This window comes from Myotis nattereri (genome assembly GCF_964212035.1).
Source record: "Myotis nattereri genome assembly, chromosome: 1".
In the NCBI taxonomy this organism is placed as follows: domain Eukaryota; kingdom Metazoa; phylum Chordata; class Mammalia; order Chiroptera; family Vespertilionidae; genus Myotis; species Myotis nattereri.
In genome coordinates, this window is record NC_138075.1 from 176,995,336 (window position 1) to 177,014,164 (window position 18,829).

General features: G+C 38.9%; 1 protein-coding gene across 2 annotated transcripts in view; it reads right to left on the minus strand.

The window, feature by feature from the left end:
* Positions 1 to 1,743: 1,743 nt before the first annotated feature.
* Positions 1,744 to 18,829, minus strand: part of COPS4 (COP9 signalosome subunit 4) — a 40,590-nt gene continuing 23,504 nt past the window's right edge. The window contains exons 7-10 of one of the 2 annotated variants that reach the window (XM_081093478.1): positions 17,657 to 17,827; positions 8,693 to 8,808; positions 6,622 to 6,706; positions 1,744 to 2,268 (exon numbers count right to left, since the gene is read on the minus strand). In XM_081093478.1, coding sequence (XP_080949604.1) covers positions 2,135 to 2,268; positions 6,622 to 6,706; positions 8,693 to 8,808; positions 17,657 to 17,827 — 506 coding nt within the window. In that variant the 3' untranslated portion in view covers positions 1,744 to 2,134. The remainder of the gene's footprint in view (positions 2,269 to 6,621; positions 6,707 to 8,692; positions 8,809 to 17,656; positions 17,828 to 18,829) is intronic. The other variant, XM_081093479.1, reaches the window with a different exon arrangement.

The window sequence follows — 18,829 nt, forward strand, 5'->3', positions numbered from 1 at the left end:
TACAAGAATGAAATGTTTCCCATATTCACAAGTGTTAAGCTATTTTTGCCCCACTGACTACATAATAATGAATCCTGACATCTGAACTCTTTTTTTAGTCTCAGGGAAATAACTCACTGAATCTTTGAACTGAATCTTTAAAGTAAAATAATCTTGGTGGCCCTTCTGCTCATTAGCTTGGACCCTATAGTACTCACTGACAATAAAACTTTAGATATACAAATACCTAAAATGAATCAAGAGACAATATCAAAGAATACAATTTATGTTAAAAATAGAGACAAAGGGCCCTAACTGGTTTGGCTCAGTGGATAGAGCATCGGCCTGCGGATTCAAGGGTCCCAGGTTCCAGTCAAGGGCATGTACCTGGGTTGCGGGCACATCCCCAGTAGGGAGTGTGCAGGAGGCAGCTGATGGATGTCTCTCATCGATGTTTCTAACTCTCTATCCCTCTCCCTTTCTCTCTGTAAAAAATCAATAAAATATATTTAAAAAGAAAAAGAGACAAAGGGATATGGGAACCAACTATAAAAACTCCCCATTGACAAAACTGGAAATACTTGAGCAACAAAATAGGTTGTATTTTACGCCCTTGGTGTAAAATATCTGTGAGTCCATACAAAATACATAAATATACAAAAACAAACAGGGGAGAGTAGAAATCTCCCAGAAGTACAGAAGAATTCAAAGTAATTTATGTAGATACTTCTCCCTCAAGGAGATGGAGCATAATCCCCCACCCCTTGAGTATGGGTTTGTATAGTGACTTCTTTCCAAGGAGTAAGAGGGGAGAGTAACCACTGTGGAGAAGCCTGACACAACTACCTCAGCCAGGGTCAAATCAAAGTTAACATCATCAGGGTCAATTCTAGAAGACGTGGGGGCTTCTCTAAGAGTGGCCACTCGGGGTTTTAACTGTCCAGCTAGTCCGCACTCAGCTTCCCGTAACTTGTCAGTTGCCATTTCACTGTACACACAGGTTACTAACTTGAGCAGATTCTGTTCCTAAAAAGCTGATCTCTATTGTGATTCTATTTGCCTGTCTCTATAGGTTCTGGAGTGGTGGTTTGCTCTGATTTCAATTCTTTTGTGTATCTAAGAAAAGCCATGATTTTCAGCGGGCCCAGCTTTTTTCTTGTTGTGAGAATGAAGTGATGATTCCCAAGCTCTTTACATGTTGGGGCTGAAACTGATAGTCGCCCACAAACTTTTCTGAAACTCCTTTTCCCATTTTCTCTATAAAGCTAGCTGAAATAATCCTCTCTGAGGAGCCTTGCCTGATTTTCTCTGCCAAACGAAAAAGCTCTTCCCTGTGTGCTCCAGTACTTGGTACAACTAAAAGTATTACACGTACTATCTATTGGCTCTGTGACTGTGAATGCTAGAGAACAGGCATTATGCATTTCTAGCATATGGTGTAACTGTTTGCCTAATTAAAAGGAAAAAGGAAGCCCTAGCCAGTGTGGCTCAGTGGTAGAGCATTGACCTACTGAAGGGTCTTAGGTTTAGTTCCCAGTCAAGGGCACATTCCTGGATTGCAGGTTCATTCCCCAGCCCAGGTCAGGGCTCATGCAGGAGGCAACCAATTGATGTCTCTCTCTCTCTCTCCCTCCCTTTCTTTCTCTCTCTCTTTCTCCCTCCCTTCTTCCCTCTTTCACTCTCCCTAAATATCAATGGAAAAAATATCCCCGGGTGAGGTTTAACAAAAACAAACAAAAAAACAAACAAAAAAACACTGTTCACTAATTTAAAACAAAGTACTACCTTTATTTGGCTCACTTCTCCATTTATTAGAATAACCACATTTGGAGAGGCACAAAGCACTTAAGTTTTACATGACTACAAAGTTATCACAAATCCCAAACTTCTTAGCCACAGATATTTCACATACTCTGTTTAAAGAAAACACTTTCAAAACTTCTGAGTTAGCTTGATACACAGAGACCCTGAATATATGGGAACTACATATTTTTAAATGCTTGTACTTCCTGCTCTAATAATATCTTCTTTAAATGGAATCCAGCATAAAAGGGATTGAAATACATAAGGTCATGATGCAAATGCTTTGGAGACAGTGAAATTAATCTGTACAGCATGGAAAAAGATGTAGTGTGCACAGAAGTTCTGCAAGGAGTCACTGAGCCATCTGGGCTTCCATGGCTTGTGCTGTCCATTCCGGTGCTGTCTGACTAATTTTCTCCAAAAGGTTATTCACTTGGAAACAAAGCGATTGGATCTGTTTGTCCCATGTTGGCAGGGCTTCTCGTGCTAAATAAAAAAGAAATAATGTAAAAGCTAAAATTACTCTTTTGTATTCACAGCAAATATAAGTTTAGAGATAAATACAGAGTATGAATTTTTTAAACTTTACTCCAAAAATTTTGTCTAATAAAATTAAGCTAATTAAGTAATAAAGAAAAGCACAGGGGAAAAAATCACTTAAATCACTGGCACAAAGTATGAAACAAACAGAAGACATGTACACACAGATTATTATTTGTGAAAACAAAATAAAACCAATCAACCAAACCACCACAACTACAATACGACAGCTTCACTAAAACTGTCTCATTACCATTGGCTAATAAGACACTGCCATCTGCTGGGAAAAGTATAAATCTATTTTCAAGGTGACCCCCAAAAATGTACACACACTTTAACAGCTGATAGCTCAATTTTGAAAATGAAATGCATTTTAATAAACACTATCTTTATAATTATTCAAAGTGTGTGTATACTATATATTCAAGGCTGTTTCTACTTGACTCTGAGGGATAAATATTTCAATATTTAAACCCAATATAAACATACAAACAAAAAACCCCAACTCATCAAGAATCCAGCAGGTTTTTTTCTATATGAGCAATATAAAATTAGAAATGAAAAATAGGGGGGAGGGATCCCATTTAAAGTAACACCAAACTTTACAAAAACTGGGCACAAAATTAATGAAGAAAAAAACTATAAATCTTCATAAAGAACATAGAATAATGAGTTATCAGTCCTTTCCTAACAATATGTAAAATGTTTTAAATTACAAAAACAATCCCATTTTCTTTGTTTTGCTTTCTAAACAGGACAAAATTAGAATTTTGAAAATAAAAAACAAGTTGGTATACATTAATTTAAGTTGTCCTCTCACTTGATGGCTGGTTGGAGACTGGATGTAAAGAAGAGTGATCATTTAAAAATGTTTGATGTGGGGGGAAATGTACAATACTGGGGGGGGGGGGGGGGAGCAACAAAAAGACTTTTATGATTGGGATTAGAAAGAGAAAGCTAAAAAAATAAAAAATCATGTAGGACCCTTTAGAGCAGTGGTTCTCAACCTTCCTAATGCTGCGACCCTTTAATACAGTTCCTCATGTTGTGGTGACCCCCCAAACATAAAATTATTTTCGTTGCTACTTCATAACTGTAATTTTGCTACTGTTATGAATTGTAATGTAAATATCTGATATGCAGGATGTATTTTCATTGTTACAAATTGAACATAATTAAAGCATAGTGATTAATCACAAAAACAATATGTAATTATATATGTGTTTTCTGATGGTCTTAGGCGACCCCTGTGAAAGGGTCGTTCAACCCCCAAAAGGGGTCACGACCCACAGGTTGAGAACCGCTGCTTTAGACTTTGTAGAACTTTGTTATATAAGCAATGGGAAATCACTCATAAGGGTACCAAGAAAGAGAGTAATGTAATACTTTCTTTTGTTTATTTGCATTTTTAAATTGATTTTAGACAAGGAGGGAGAGAAACATCGATCAGTTGCCTCGTCCTGACCAGAGACTGAACCTGCAACTAGGTATGTGCCCTAACTGGTAATCGTACCCGAGACCTTCCAGTGCACAGGACGACACTTCAATCAACTGAGCCACACTGGTTAGCACTGTTTGCATTTTTAAAAGATCATGATCACTTTGGCTATATTAAGGCAGCTGGACTAGAAAGGAGCAATTATAGATATGAGAAAAATAAGTTAAAAGCTATTTCTCAAGCCCAAAAGAGGTCATGGTGGTGCAGAATAAGCTGGTGACAATAAGAAATGAAGGAGGGTATGTGATTCCAGATGCACCTCTGAGGTTAAATTGAAAGGATTCTGGGCAGCAAAGAAGAGGTAAGATCAAGGACAAAGAATGCTGGAGGCCCTGGCCAGGTAGCTTGGTTGGTTAGAGCATAGTCTCAACACACCAAGGTTGTGGGTTTGATCCACAGTCAGGACACATATAAATATCAACCAATAAATGCATAAATAAGTAGAACATAAAATTAATGTTTCTTTCTTTTCCTCTTACTCTCCAAAAATCAATAAATTAAAATTAAAAAAAGGAAGGCTGGAGAAAGTGAACAATGTGGTTACTGGATGGCTTGTTGGTTGGTTGTTGTGGGAGGCAGGCAGAGAGGGGAGATAATGAATTCATTCTGGAATATGTTCATTCTGAGATGCCCATGATGTAATCCGGTGAGAAGCACCTAATAATCAATTAGAATCACTGCATCTGGGACTCAGAGATTTACCCAGAAAAGTATATGTAAGTGTTGCCTGCATAGAGATAACTGAATCAATGCAAATAGATGAGATTCCCTAGGGAAACTTAGTAGAATGAGAAGAAAAGGCCTAGGTGTAAACCCAAGCCGTAGCATTAAATATTGAATCTACAAAGATGACTAGGAAGAATACCTGGAGAAGTAGTAGAGAAAGCAGAAGATGACCGAGTCAAGATGATGGGGGTAGGGCAGGAGATATTAAGAAGTAAATGATCAATCCTATTTGATATATTGAAAAGTCAAGAGGCTTGAGAGGTAATAGGATTTTTGTTAAAATGGAAGAGACCCAAGTATGTTTAAAATTGATGGAAAGAAGCCAACAGAAAAAGATGAAAACAGAAAAAATAACTGCTAAGCTCAGGTTCCTAAAAATGTTGAGGAAGTGGGAGTAGTGGCAGAGGCCAGAGAAGGGATCCAAAGCACAAGTGGAAGAACTGAAGAGGGAGGTGGAAACCATCTCTGGTATAACATGAAAGAAGAAAAGAATTAGATCTCCATTTAATACTTACAAGTTTATGAATCTGCTAAAGAAGATAAATTCACACCAATACCTTTTTTTTCTCTGTGAAATAGGAAACAAGGTTCTCTGCTGAGATAGAAGGAGAAAAGTCAAGAGATTTAAGAAAAATGAAATCTGAAATAATCATTGAAGAGTAGGAAAAAGAGTTGACTAAAGAAATGTATCAAGACTCTCAGGTAGTGTTGAGAACCCATGACCCTGAATTTGCAGTGGTGTTCAGTTTGTCTGGTGCTCTGACTCTTCTCCGACATTAGTTAGCTACTCAAGTACGGGAGAAATGGAATGGGTTCATTCAAGATGAAGTTTTGCTGGAGAGCTGGGACAAAAAGATAACAGACAAGTGTTCCAGGGTATCTGTAAAAGAGTAATGGACAAGAGCATTAAAGACAAAAAAGGGCTGGGCTGACTGGAAAAGTCAACAGATGAGAGGCTTCAATGCAGTCAAGGAAGAGTTGAAATGAAATAACTGAGACAGACCACGATAAAGAGAGGAAAATGGTTATGGTCAGAGTGGGATATTTCAAACTAAAATTTTACAAGTGGACTGGTTCTGGGCACAGCAGAGTCCACAGTGTAAATGAGATAGGAACCGGGGCTGAGGAGGTATTAGACAATGAGAAAGTCAAGAGATCTACTTACCTGCCTGCCTCCCTTAGTCTAATGAATAGGAAATGCAGCGTTCATCTCTACATGCCTGCTACATGGTATGCATTCAATAAACGTTTGATGAGTAAATGAATGAACTGATGACAATTCCAGTTTCAAATTTTTCTACAGCATAGAAAATGCTGCATTAATGTAAGCTCACAAAACATGTATCTTAAATTATTTCTCTGAGAAAGAAGACTATTCCAGTAGTAAGAGTCTAGGTCAAAGGAAATTGCTCAACATGCTTTAATCATCCTATATAATAAAAGGGTAATATGCAAATAGACCAAAAGGCAGAACTAAAAAACCAATCAAAGCGTAATATGCTAATGAATGCTAAAGCCGCTCACTGGCTGGCTCACTATGATGTGCACTGACCACCAGGGGGTAGATGTTCTGACCAGTAGGTTAGCTTGCTGCTAGGGTCTGGCCGATCAGGACTGAGTGAGATGGGCTGGACACACCCTGGAACCCTCACATGGTCCCTCCCCGGCCCGATCGTGCACAGGTGGGGTCCCTCAGCCTAGCCTGCACCTTCTCACAATCTGGGACCCCTCGGGGGATGTCGGAGAGCCGGTTTCAGCCCAATCCCGCAGGCCACTCCCCTTGGGAAGGCGCCAGATGCAGGGCTCATGGTTGGCAAGCACTGCTGCTGCAGCAGCATAAGCCTCTCCCAATCAGGACTGATTGAGCGCAAGCCCGCAGCAGGCACAGTGGGGCCAGGATGAGTGGGAGCGGCAGGTAGGAGCTGCAGGCGGCGTTGGACTGCAGGTTTCGGCCCAAACCCTGCAACCCACCCAGAAGGACCCCACCCATGCACGAATTCATGCACCGGATCTCTAGTAAATATATAACACCTCACTGGCATTTCATTATGGCAGAAACAAAAAAAACTTCTTACTTTCAAAGTGTACTATTCCATCAATCTGATCAATAAATCCATTCATACGTCCTTCTGTTATCATTTGTGATGCTATCTTTTCTGCCTGTTTAAATAAAAAAATAAATTCTCAGACACTTTAATTATCATATCTAACACATTCACATATGCTAAGACAATTGAAAACTCTTGGTTTAGCTACCCATCACTAAGCTTACAAATGTGTTTATCTGCCTTTCATTACAAGAGCAAATACGGTAAATCTTCCTATTATACCACACCCAATTCTTTCTAGTTACATCCATTGTTTTAAGTTAACTGGGATCTATTTTGCTTGGGAGGTTTTAGAGAAGAATTTTTTATTTTTGGACAAAAATTTTTTATCACTGCTTAAAATCAAACTAACAATTTTGTTTTTCTACTGAGATCCACACCTCAAAAAAAAACCAACTTTGCCCTAACCAGTTTGGATCAGTGGATAGAGTGTCGGGCTGCAGACTGAAAGGTCCTGAGTTCAATTCTGGTAAAGGGCAAGTGCCCAGGTTGCAGGCTTGATCCCCAGCAGAGGGTGTGCAGGAGACAGCTGATCGATGACTCTTTCTCATCATTGATGTTAATCTCTCTCTCTCTCTCTCTCTCTCTCTCTCTCTCTCTCTCTCTCTCTCTCTTTCTCTCTCTTCTCCTTTCTCTCTGAAAAATATATTTTAAAAAACACAAGACTTTTCTCATTTTATTTTATTTCAATTTTCAGTGTTCACACCCCAAAAACTCTCTAAGAACATAATATGTTTGAAGAAAAAAACTGAAAGGAGAAAGAGATGTTCAAATTTAAAAGAGAACTGAAAGGATTTAAAAAACAATTAAAGGGAACAAAAGGTTCTCTACCTAGTGCCTAAAGACATGTTTCACATTTACTATGTGTGAGTAAACTGGGTTGTAACTCAGTCATTTTAGTAAATCTGACCACCTTCACAATCAATCATAAATCACTTCTAAACAGTCTGTGACTGGCATTTATTGTTAAAAATATATTCATTTCCCTTAGTCTGTTCATAAAGGGATCATACCTCAAAGCCTAAGAAGAAAGCATCTGTTTTTTTTATTTTTATTGATTTCAGAGAGGAAGGGAGAACGAGAGATAGAAACATCAATAATGAGAATCATTGATTTGTTTCCTCCTGCACACCCCCACTGGGCATCAAGCCCGCAACCAGGGCATGTGCCCTGACTAATAATCGAACCGTAACCTCTTTGTTCATAGGTCAACGCTCAACCACTGAGCAACACCGGCCAGGCAAAAGCATTTTTTAATGGTAATTGAGCCTTGGTTCCCACATTGTTTCACTTCCTTTATTGCATATTAAATGTGAACATGTAAAGGAATTGTGTTAAAAATCCTAACTTAAAATTGCACTAACACAGAAAAGAAGATGTGACATAAGTACATGACTTTAAGTTTTACAAGTTAGATAAAAGTAAGGTTAATTGTTTGCTTTTACTATTATTTAAAATTAAGAGAATGTTTTGTAAATGATACCTGAAATGCCCTCTAAATAGAATTGGTACTTTGTTGGGATTTATACATAGCCACTAAACTCTTATCATGACAAAGAATGAAATTAATTCCCTAGTAACTCAGTCAACTTCTTAAGTTAAATGAAGCACAGAAGTTACAATAGAATAGTCTAGTGTATTCTCTCAAAGAGAAGAAATATTTAACATATGAGTCAATCTAGGGCAGAAAATAGAAGGAATAAGGCATCTATCGAAATCTTAAGTTAGTCAGAAATCAGAAACCACTATGAAATGGATGTGAACAGACTCTAATATTCCCATAAACTGGGTATCATAACGTGGAAACGCTTTAAGATTTCCATTCTAGGTCATCTTATCATAAAACACAAACAAAAAACAAAGACAATTCCATTACAGTACTAATCTAAAATTCAAATAATTTATTTCCATTTACCTGAGGCTTTTTATGTGTATTTTTGTCGCAGTTGCCAATATTTTTATCAATTATATATTTTATTTTCTCATTACACTAATAGTCTCTTAACTTCCCTTTTATGTACTGGAAACAAGAACATACCTTAGCTGCAGGGATCTCTAAAAGAGCTCCAAGTTCTTCAAAGGTAATATTATTATATAATTTGCTTGCAGACAACAAATTGTGTTCAATAACAGCTCTGTCCAAGATGCTAGAACCTTAAATATAAATAAGACAGTTTTAAGTTTGAAACTGGTTTTTATTTTTATTTTTATTTTTAATATATTTTGATTTTTTACAGAGAGGAAGGGAGAGAGATAGAGAGTCAGAAACATCGATGAGAGAGAAACATCGATCAGCTGCCTCCTGCACATCCCCCACCAGGGATGTGCCCGCAACCCAGGTACATGCCCTTGACCGGAATCGAACCTGGGACCTTTCAGTCCGCAGGCCAACGCTCCATCCACTGAGCCGAACCGGTTTCGGCTAAAACTGGTTTTTAAAAGATGCATCCTTTTTTCCTGAAAATTTCTAAGCATGTAATAACTCATAGTCATTGTCTTTATTCCCATCAGAACTTTAAAAGTAACCAAATGCCTTATTTAATACAGCTTGGATATACAATTAAATACAAATAACACATTTGGAAAATGAGTGATTGGCAAATAATTACTATCTGAATAGATTTAACCCTTTGGGTTTGAGGGTTTGCTTCCTCGTACTAGCTAGCAGATTCATAACTTCTCTTTTCTTGCTATTAGCTAACTTTTATTAGCAAGCAGTAGCAAAACAATCATGCAACCTGTTCTGCAAGCTTAATAATGTCAATATATACAGCTCAACAGAATTATCTCTATTCTTTTGGATACTTCACAAGCACCTTATTCTGAGGCAAATGTGAAAAACGTCCAGAATGTACGAACAAGCTAACCCTTCATGAGAGATAAGGTATAGCACCCTCCATTAAATGAAGTTATACAGGGCCTGACAAAGTTTTGGATCTAAGGCCCCACCCTGAAGGTGATAGTAGACTGCTGGGCTCCTCCAATTCTTTTGTCTTTCTTTCTAGTTTTATTGAGATATAACTGACATATAACATTGTATTAGTTTAAGGTTTACAACATAATAAGTTGATATATGTATATATGTAAAATGATTACCACAATAAGTTTTGATAAGATCCATCACTTCACATAGTTACAAATTTTTTTCTTCTGATGAGAACTTTTTATTTTTTATTTATTTATTTTTTTTATCTTTTATTGATTTTTTTACAGAGAGGAAGGGAGAGAGATAGAGAGTTAGAAACATCGATGAGAGAGAAACATCGATCAGCTGCCTCCTGCACATCTCCTACTGGGGATGTGCCCGCAACCACGGTACATGCCCTTGACCGGAATCGAACCTGGGACCTTTCAGTCCACAGGCCGACGCTCTATCCACTGAGCCAAACCGGTTTCAGCTGATGAGAACTTTTTAAATCTATCCTCTTAGCAACTTTCAAATATAAACACCTAAATAAATGGGAAAATATTAAAGACTTAATGTTGTTAAGATAGCTATAATCCCCAAGTTCATCTACAGAGTCATTATAATCCCTATCAAAATCCCACTGGCATCTTTACAAAAATTGACATGCTGACCTTAAAATTCACAAGGAAATTCAAGGAATCAAGCAGGATTGGACAAAACAATCCTCAAAAAGAACAAAGTTTGAGGACTCACATTTCCGATTTTAAACATACTACAAAAATACAGCATCCAAGACAGTGCGGTACTGGCATGAACACAGACATACAGAATAGTGGAATAGAATTTAGAGTTCTGAAATAAACTCTCACATCTTGGGTCAACTGACTGTCAACAAGTATGCTAAGACAATTCAAAGCAAAATAATAGTCTTTTCAATAAATGGCACTGCAACAACTGGATATCCATATAAAGTAAGACCCCTACCTTACACCATATATAAAAATTAACTCAAAATGAACCAAAGACCTAAATGTAAGAGCTACAACTATAGAACTTATAGAAGAAAAAGAAAATTTTTTATGATCTTGGATTAGGCAATGGTGTCTTAGATACAACACTGAAAGCACAGGCAACAAAATAAAAATAAATGAATTGGACTTCATCAAAATTGAAAATGTTTGTATTTTAAAAGACACCATCAAAAAAGTGAAGAAACAACACACTGAATGAAAGAATTGCAAATCATTTATCTGATCAGATCTAGACTATATAAAAAATTCTTACAATCCTATAAAGGCTAATATGCAAACTGACCGAACGGCAGAACGACTGGTCTCTATGACGTGCACTGACCACCAGGGGACAGACGTTCAATGCAGGAGCTGCCCCCTGGTGCTCAGTGCGCTCCCACAGGGGGCATACCACTCAGCCAGAAGCCCTGAGCCAGGCTCACAGGTGATGAGTGCAGCAGCGGTGGCAGGAGCCTCTCCCACCTCCGCAGCAGCACTAAGGATATCTGACTGCCGGCTTAGGTCTGCTAAGCCATCAGTCGGATATCCCCTGGGGGCTCCTGGACTGCAAGAGGATGCAGGCCAGGCTGAGGGGACTCCCCCCACCGAGTGCACGAATTTCATGCACTGGGCCTCTAGTTCAATAATAAAAGGACAAATAACCCAATTTAAAAATAGTCAAATGAGCCCTAATCAGTTTGGCTCAGTATAGAGAGCGTCAGCCTGCGAACTGAAGGGTCCCAGGTTTGATTCTGGTCAAGGGCATATACCTTGGTTGCGGGCACATCCCCAGTAAGGGGTGTGCATGAGACAACTGATCGATGTTTCTCTCTCATCGATGTTTCTAACGCTCTATCACTTCCCCTTCCTCTCTGTAAAAAAAATCAATAAAGTATATTTTAAAAATAAATAAATAAAATAAAAATAGACATATAAGCCCGGCCTGTGTGGCTCAGTGGTTGACTGTCTACCTATTAACCAGGAGGTCACGGTTTGATTCCCGGTCAAGGCACTTGCCTGGGTTTCAGGCTCAATCCCCAGTGGGGGCCATGCAGGAAGTTGCTGATCAATGATTCTCTCTCATCATTGATGTTTCTATCTTTCTAGCTCTCTCCCTTCCTCTCTGAAATCAATAGAAAAATATATATTTTAAAAACAGTCAGAAGAAAAAGATGGCGGTTGGCAGGACGGAGGTGAGGGATATGAAGTGAGTGAGGGGATGAAAGGAGAGTGGTAGCTCTTCAAAACACTAAACAAAATTATCATGACCCCTAACTCCATTCCTAGATATATACCAAGAAAATGAAAAACTTATGTCCAATAAAGACTTTTACATGAAAATTCATAGCAGCATTATTAATTAGTAAAAAAAAGTGAAAAATAACCTAAATGTCTATCAACTGATGAGGAAATAAAATGTGGTACATTCATATAATAAACTACTAGTTGGCAATAAAAGGAACTGGGGGGTAGGGGAGGCTGGAGGAAGGTCAAGGGAGAAAAAAAAAAGGAGACACATGTAATACTCTTTGTAATACCTTAAGCAATAAAACAAAATTAAAAAAAAACAACACTACAGAAATGTAAAAAAAAAAAAAAAGGAATTGAAGTACTGATACATGCTACAACATGGATGAACTTTGAAAACATCAAAGTTCATTTCATCATGCTAAATGAAAGCAGTCACAAAAGGACATATATTTTATGATTCCATTTATATAAAACTAGAGGCCCAGCACACAAATTCATCCACCAGTGGGGTCCTTTAGCCTGGCCTGCGGGATGGGGCCAAAACCAGCTCTCCAACATCCCGCAAGGGGTCCCAGATTGCAAGAGGGCACAGGCCAGGCCAAGGGACCCCACCGGTGCATGATCAGAGACGGGGAAGGACGCGGGAGGTTGGCCAGCCAGAGAGGGGCCGCGGGAGGAATCCAGGGCATGTCCAGCCCTTCTCGCTCAGTCCCAATCAGCCGGACCCCAGCAGCAAGCTAATCTACTGGTCAGAGTGTCTTCTCCCTGGTGGTCAGTGCACGTCATAGTGAGTGGTTGAGCATCCTTAGCATATCCTTAGCATATTACACTTTGGTTGAATGGACAACCGGGCACTTAGCATATTAGGCTTTTATCTTATAGGATATCCAGAACAGGCAGGTCTATAGAGCAGGAAATAGATTACTCTTAATGTTCCACAGCTCTGGGACTATATTATGTGTCAAGACTGCTAGCCTAAACTAATATAAAAGAGTGCTAGCCTAAGATTGTAGTGACAGTAAACAAAAATGTCCAAGAAAAATAAACAAAGAAAGCAATAATATCTAAAATGAAAGAGGAAGAAGACAAAACATCTGTTCTATCTATACAGCCCCATGTGACAAATTTGAAAATCATTTTCATTCTCACAGATACTAATGAGTATCCCTCTTTTTAGAACAGAATCATCTGATTATATCTTTGCTTTTTTTCATGGTCAGAAAGCTCAAAGTTGGGAGAAACCAAGATGGCAGCATAGGTAAACACCAGAGATTGCTGCCTTGCACAACCACTTCAAAAATACAACTAAAAGACGGAACAGACATCATCCAGAACCACAGGAAGGCTGGCTGAGTGGAAATTCTACAACTAGAAGGAAAGAGAAAGGCATACTGAGACTCAGAGGAGGTGCGGTGCGGAAATAAAATACAAAGGTGCGGAGGTGCATGCGGAGAGGCCTGGCGGCTAAGGACACGATTGTCTTCTTCAATCGGGAGGGAGTCTCAGGCTCTGAACTCCAGTTCTGGGCAAGTCTCTGGGGACCCAGACTCATACGGAAGAAACAGGACTGTCTGGCATCGATCGGAACTCGAGGGCAGCTTTCTCTCGGAGGTGCTCGCAGCGATTGCCGGGGCATCTGAGGGCAGGACTGAGAGCAGCCATACTGCTCACTCCGCCCGCCCTGTTGATCCCCTGGGACCCTGCCCCGCCCAAGTGGTGCATGGAGGCTTTTGCATATAAAAGGCCCGGCCCTTCGTAATCTGAAAATTACTTAACAAACTGCAGTGCCCCAAGGCCCCAGGGCAACTTGCACTGCTTTACAGCTGGCTTCTGCTGGGTAGCCTCAGGCAGAGGCTAGATTAGCACCTCCTTAGATCCAAGAGCCAGTGTACCCAGTGGTCAGAGGGGGACCATCCAATTACAACTCCTCAGATCCATAAGGGACACACTCAGGGGGCAGACTCAGTGAGCACCAAAGCCCCACTGAAGCAAGTCTTGCCCCAGAAGGGTGTCTTCAGCACAGAAGTTCTCCCACTGCAGACACAGCTGATTCTCACTGCCAATTGGCCTGGAGGTCTATTCCTCCCAGTGATACCTACAACAATCAAGGCTTAACTACAACAAGACTGTGCACAAAGCCCACAAGGGGGTGCACCAAGAGTGTCTACCTCAGGTAATTGGGGAGGCTGAGCCACTGGGCCCTATAGGACACTTAGCACAGAAAGGCACTCTATCGACACAGTGAAGCATAAAAAATGTCGAGACAAAGAAAAAGGACACAAATGACAGAAATGGAGGAAAGCAAACTACTGGATATAGAGTTCAAAACCACATTTTTGAGGTTTTTCAAGAATTTTCTAGAAACTGCCGATAAACTTAATGAGACCCTCAAGAAATCTAATGAGACCCTCAAGGTTGTGATAAAGGACTAACTAGAAATTAAGCATACACTGACTGAAATAAAGAATATTATACAGACTCCCCAAAGCAGACTAGAGGATCACAAGAATCAAGTCAAAGATTTGAAATACGAAGAAGCAAAAAACACCCAACCATAAAAGCAAAATGAAAAAAGAATCCAAAAATACGAAGATAGTGTAAGGAGCCTCTGGGACAACTTCAAGCGTACCAACATCCGAATTATAGGGGTGCCAGAAGAAGAGAGAGAGCAAGATATTGAAAACCTATCTGAAGAAATAATGACAGAAAACTTCCCCTACCTGGTGAAAGAAATAGACTTACAAGTCCAGGAAGCGCAGAGAACCCCAAACAAAAGGAATCCAAAGAGGACCACACCAAGACACATCATCATTAAAATGCCAAGAGCAAAAGACAAAGAGAGACTCTTAAAAGCAGCAAGAGAAAGAAACTCAGTTACCTACAAGGGAATACCCATACGACTGTCAGCTGATTTCTCAACCTTAACAGAAACTTTGCAGGCTAGAAAGGAGTGGCAAGATATATTCAAAGTGATGAATGCCAAGAACCTACAACCAAGATTACTTTATCCAGCAAAGCTATCATTCAGAATTGAAGGCCAGATAAAGAGCTTCACAGATAAGAAAAAGCTAAAGGAGCTCATCACCACCAAACCAGTATTATATGAAATGCTGAAAGGTATCCTCTAAGAAGAGGAAGAAGAAGAAAAAGGTAAAGATACAAATTATGAACAACAAATACACATCTATCGACAAGTGAATCTAAAAATCAAGTGAATAAATAATCTGATGAACAGAATGCACTGGTGATTATAATAGAATCAGGGACATAGAAAGGGAATGGACTGACTATTCTTGGGGGGGAAAGGGGTGTGGGGGATGCGGGAAGAGACTGGACAAAAATTGTGCACCTATGGATGAGGACAGTGGGTCAGGAGTGAGGGAGGAGGGTGGGGTGGGAACTGGGAGGAGGGGAGTTATGGGGGGAAAAAAGAGGAACAAATGTAATAATCTGAACAATAAAGATTTAATTTTAAAAAAAAGCTCAAAGTCAAATCTGAAGCTCAAGTATATCGATTATGGAAACCTTTTCTTATTTATCTAGCTTTTAACTTGTTTGTCGGATATCTTGCAAAAAGGAGTTAATGCTGCTCAGAAAAATGCACAAAATATAACTTAAAAGTAAAAGAGAGGAGCCTGGCCAGCATGGCTCAGTGGTTGAGCATCAACCCATGAACCAGAAGGTCACAGTTCAATTCCCAGACAGGTCACATGACTGGGTTGCAGGCTTGATCCCCAGTGAGGGGTGTGCAGGAGGCAACCAATCAATGATTCTCATCATTGATGTTTCTATCTCTATCTCTCTCCCTCTCCCTTCCTCTCTAAAATCAATAAAAATATATATTTTTAGAAAGTACAAGAGGTGATGAGCACACAATACAATATACAAATGATATAATATTGTACACTTGAAATTTATATAATCTTATTCACCAGTCACCTCAAAAAAATTTTTTTAAGTAAAAGAAAAACTAGAGTAGTAACAATCAAAACACATACACACACTATTTACAGGTGGAATACAAATTTAAGCTTTCTAGCAGCTAACCAAATTAAGAAAACCAATCAATTTATTAATTCACATTGTTTTTAAATAAGACAAAAACCAACTGCTCAGGAGAATCACAAGTAATCCTAAGATTGAAAAGGAATTTTTCCTGAGGATCTGCATAAAGAGTATCCTATAGAAAAAAATATCTGCTTTAAACAGAAAGAGAATCAATTCATTTCCTTCTTCTAAGTCAGCGGTTCTTAACCTGTGGGTCGCGACCCCATTGGGGGTCGAACGACCTTTTCACAGGGGTCGCCTAAGACCATCAGAAAACACATATATAATTACATATTGTTTTTGTGATTAATCACTATGCTTTAATTATGTTCAATTTGTAACAATGAAAATATATCCTGCATATCAGATATTTACATTACGATTCATAACAGTAGCAAAATTACAGTTATGAAGCAGCAACGAAAATAATTTTATGTTTGGGGGTCACCACAACATGAGGAACTGTATTAAAGGGTCGCGGCATTAGGAAGGTTGAGAACCACTGATCTAAGTGCAATTAAATAAAAGAAATTCAATAGAAGGTCAATCTAATCCCTTCACTGTTCTGGTTTAACTCAGGAAAGTAGGACTGGGTGAACTGCACATCTTTCAGCCAAATTCTACAAAAATGACTTCTTTAAAAAAAAAAAATAACATATTGTTTTTTTTTTATTTTTAATTGATTTTAAAGAAAAAGAAAGGAGGACAGAGAGCGAGATCAGGAGAGGAAGAGAGGGAGAGAAAGACAGATATGTCGATTTGTTGTTTCACTTATTTGTGTATTCATTGGTTGCTTCTTGTATGTGCCCTAACCAGAGATCTAACCCAAAACCCTGGTGTATCAGGACGATGCTCTAACCAACTGAGCTATCCAGCCCAGACTCATAAATGACTCTTTAAAGAACAGCTAAATTATCTTCAATAGGATGACAGTAAATCCAAAGGAGTGAGTCTAACAGATCTGCAATGTTTATTTTAACCTTTTCCTTTTTTTTTTTTTTTTAAATACATTTTATTGATTTTTTACAGAGAGGAAGGGAGCGAGACAGAGAGTTAGAAACATCGATGAGAGAGAATCATCGATCAGCTGCCTCCTGCACATCCCCCACCGGGGATATGCCCGCAACCCAGGCACATGCCCTCGACCGGAATCGAACCCGGGACCTCCCAGTCCACAGGCCGACGCTCTATCCACTGAGCCAAACCGGTTTCGGCATTTTTCCAGATTTCTGATGTTTCTACAACTACATTTTAATCATGTGGTTATTGATATGAGCTACTTTAAAACCTGTAAAATAAACGATGTTATGAACAAGTATCTATTAAAATTTCTTTCCTGGCAAAAGCAATCTGACTTAAGCAAATACATCCCTTAACTAGGAAACATGAAACCAAGTTCTATTCTTATTGGAACAATTTCACCCTGAATAACCTTGGGCAAGCTAAAGTGCCAAATTTTGTTAAAACTAAAATTAGACTGGATAATTATTAAACTAATATTTGAGATTAACTTAGGTACTTATCACATGGTTTGAATTTTTTAAAAACCAGTAACTATAAGCCTACCCTATAATGCATAATTCCACAAAATGCTTTCCAATTGGGCTATTTTTATACTTCAAACCCCTATCTATGTCTGATACTCAACCCCAGTCAATGTTTTTTTTAATCAAGTGATATATAACAATGTTACAGGAAGATATCAAGATGCTTCAAATTTAATATACTTTCCGCTAGCATGTACCTAAATATTCACTACCACATAGTTATAAGACATGATCATTACCATCAGCTGTAGTTGCTTTTTGGTGAGGCATTAGCATGGCAGCAAATTCTTGAAGTTGATTTCCTCTGATGATCCTATCCAGGTACATTTTCTCTAGGATCCCATAAGCAGCAAGTTGCTGGCACCTTTCATCCTTAAAAAGAGTAGCTAGCATTCGAGAACGCTGTTGCCCTAAGGAAAACAAATGTGCATTAAACATTCTCACAACCTATTTCATCACTGAAAAACAATCTTTCTTATGGCCCCATTTTTGCCTACTAAAATATTCAGTCAATTGTCATTATTTGTAGTAGTTATCTATATATATAAAAGCCTAATATGCAAAGTGTCCCCTTGGGAGTTTGACCGACCAAGAGTTTGATCGCTCGCTATGATGTGCACTGACCACCAGGGGGCGGAGCAGAACTAAGGAAGGCCCAGGCCGGCAGCCGGGAAGGGAGGCCCCAGTCAGCAGCCAGCAGCCGCTAGGGATCCTACCTGTGCACGAATTTCATGCACTGAGCCTCTAGTGTTTTATAAAGTTGATGTCAACAGTAAATTAGTAAATACTCAACTGCTGTTCCTAGGAGAAATACAGGAATGTTGTGAGCCTCTAGTTACAACATTTTTGTCAGCTAATCAATATGTAACCTTTGCTTTATGTTTCTGTTTAAAGGCACCTTATTTACTGTATATTGTTGATTCAGTAACATTGAACTCATGGCTTACACTAAAACTCATGCCTGAATAAAGCTTATCTAATACATGTATTTTCTCTATCAGGTACATCACAGACTTCCTTCACTTAAGAACACAAGACAGTACGTCAGCACTAGCTTAGGGCCCATTTCAAACATCAAAATCACCATCAAAAACATGAAAAACATAATAGTAACAGACCACAAAAAAGAACTTGTTTACAGCATGAGAGCAGAAACAAGGAGGCAGAGCACTATCTTAGTTAACTCTAGCTGGAAACATACATTGGGAGACTCAAATCATTTGCTGTTCTGCACAAGTTTGCAAATGACTGTGAAAGCACCATGAGTGTTGATTTTGGAGTGACAAATTTTAGCAAGTAGGCAAATGCACAAATATGGAATAATGAGAAACAGCAGTATATTCATTTGTGAAGATTAGGATAGATACCAAAATGCAACAAGTGGTTCAAATTATAGCTAATTGCTACTTTCT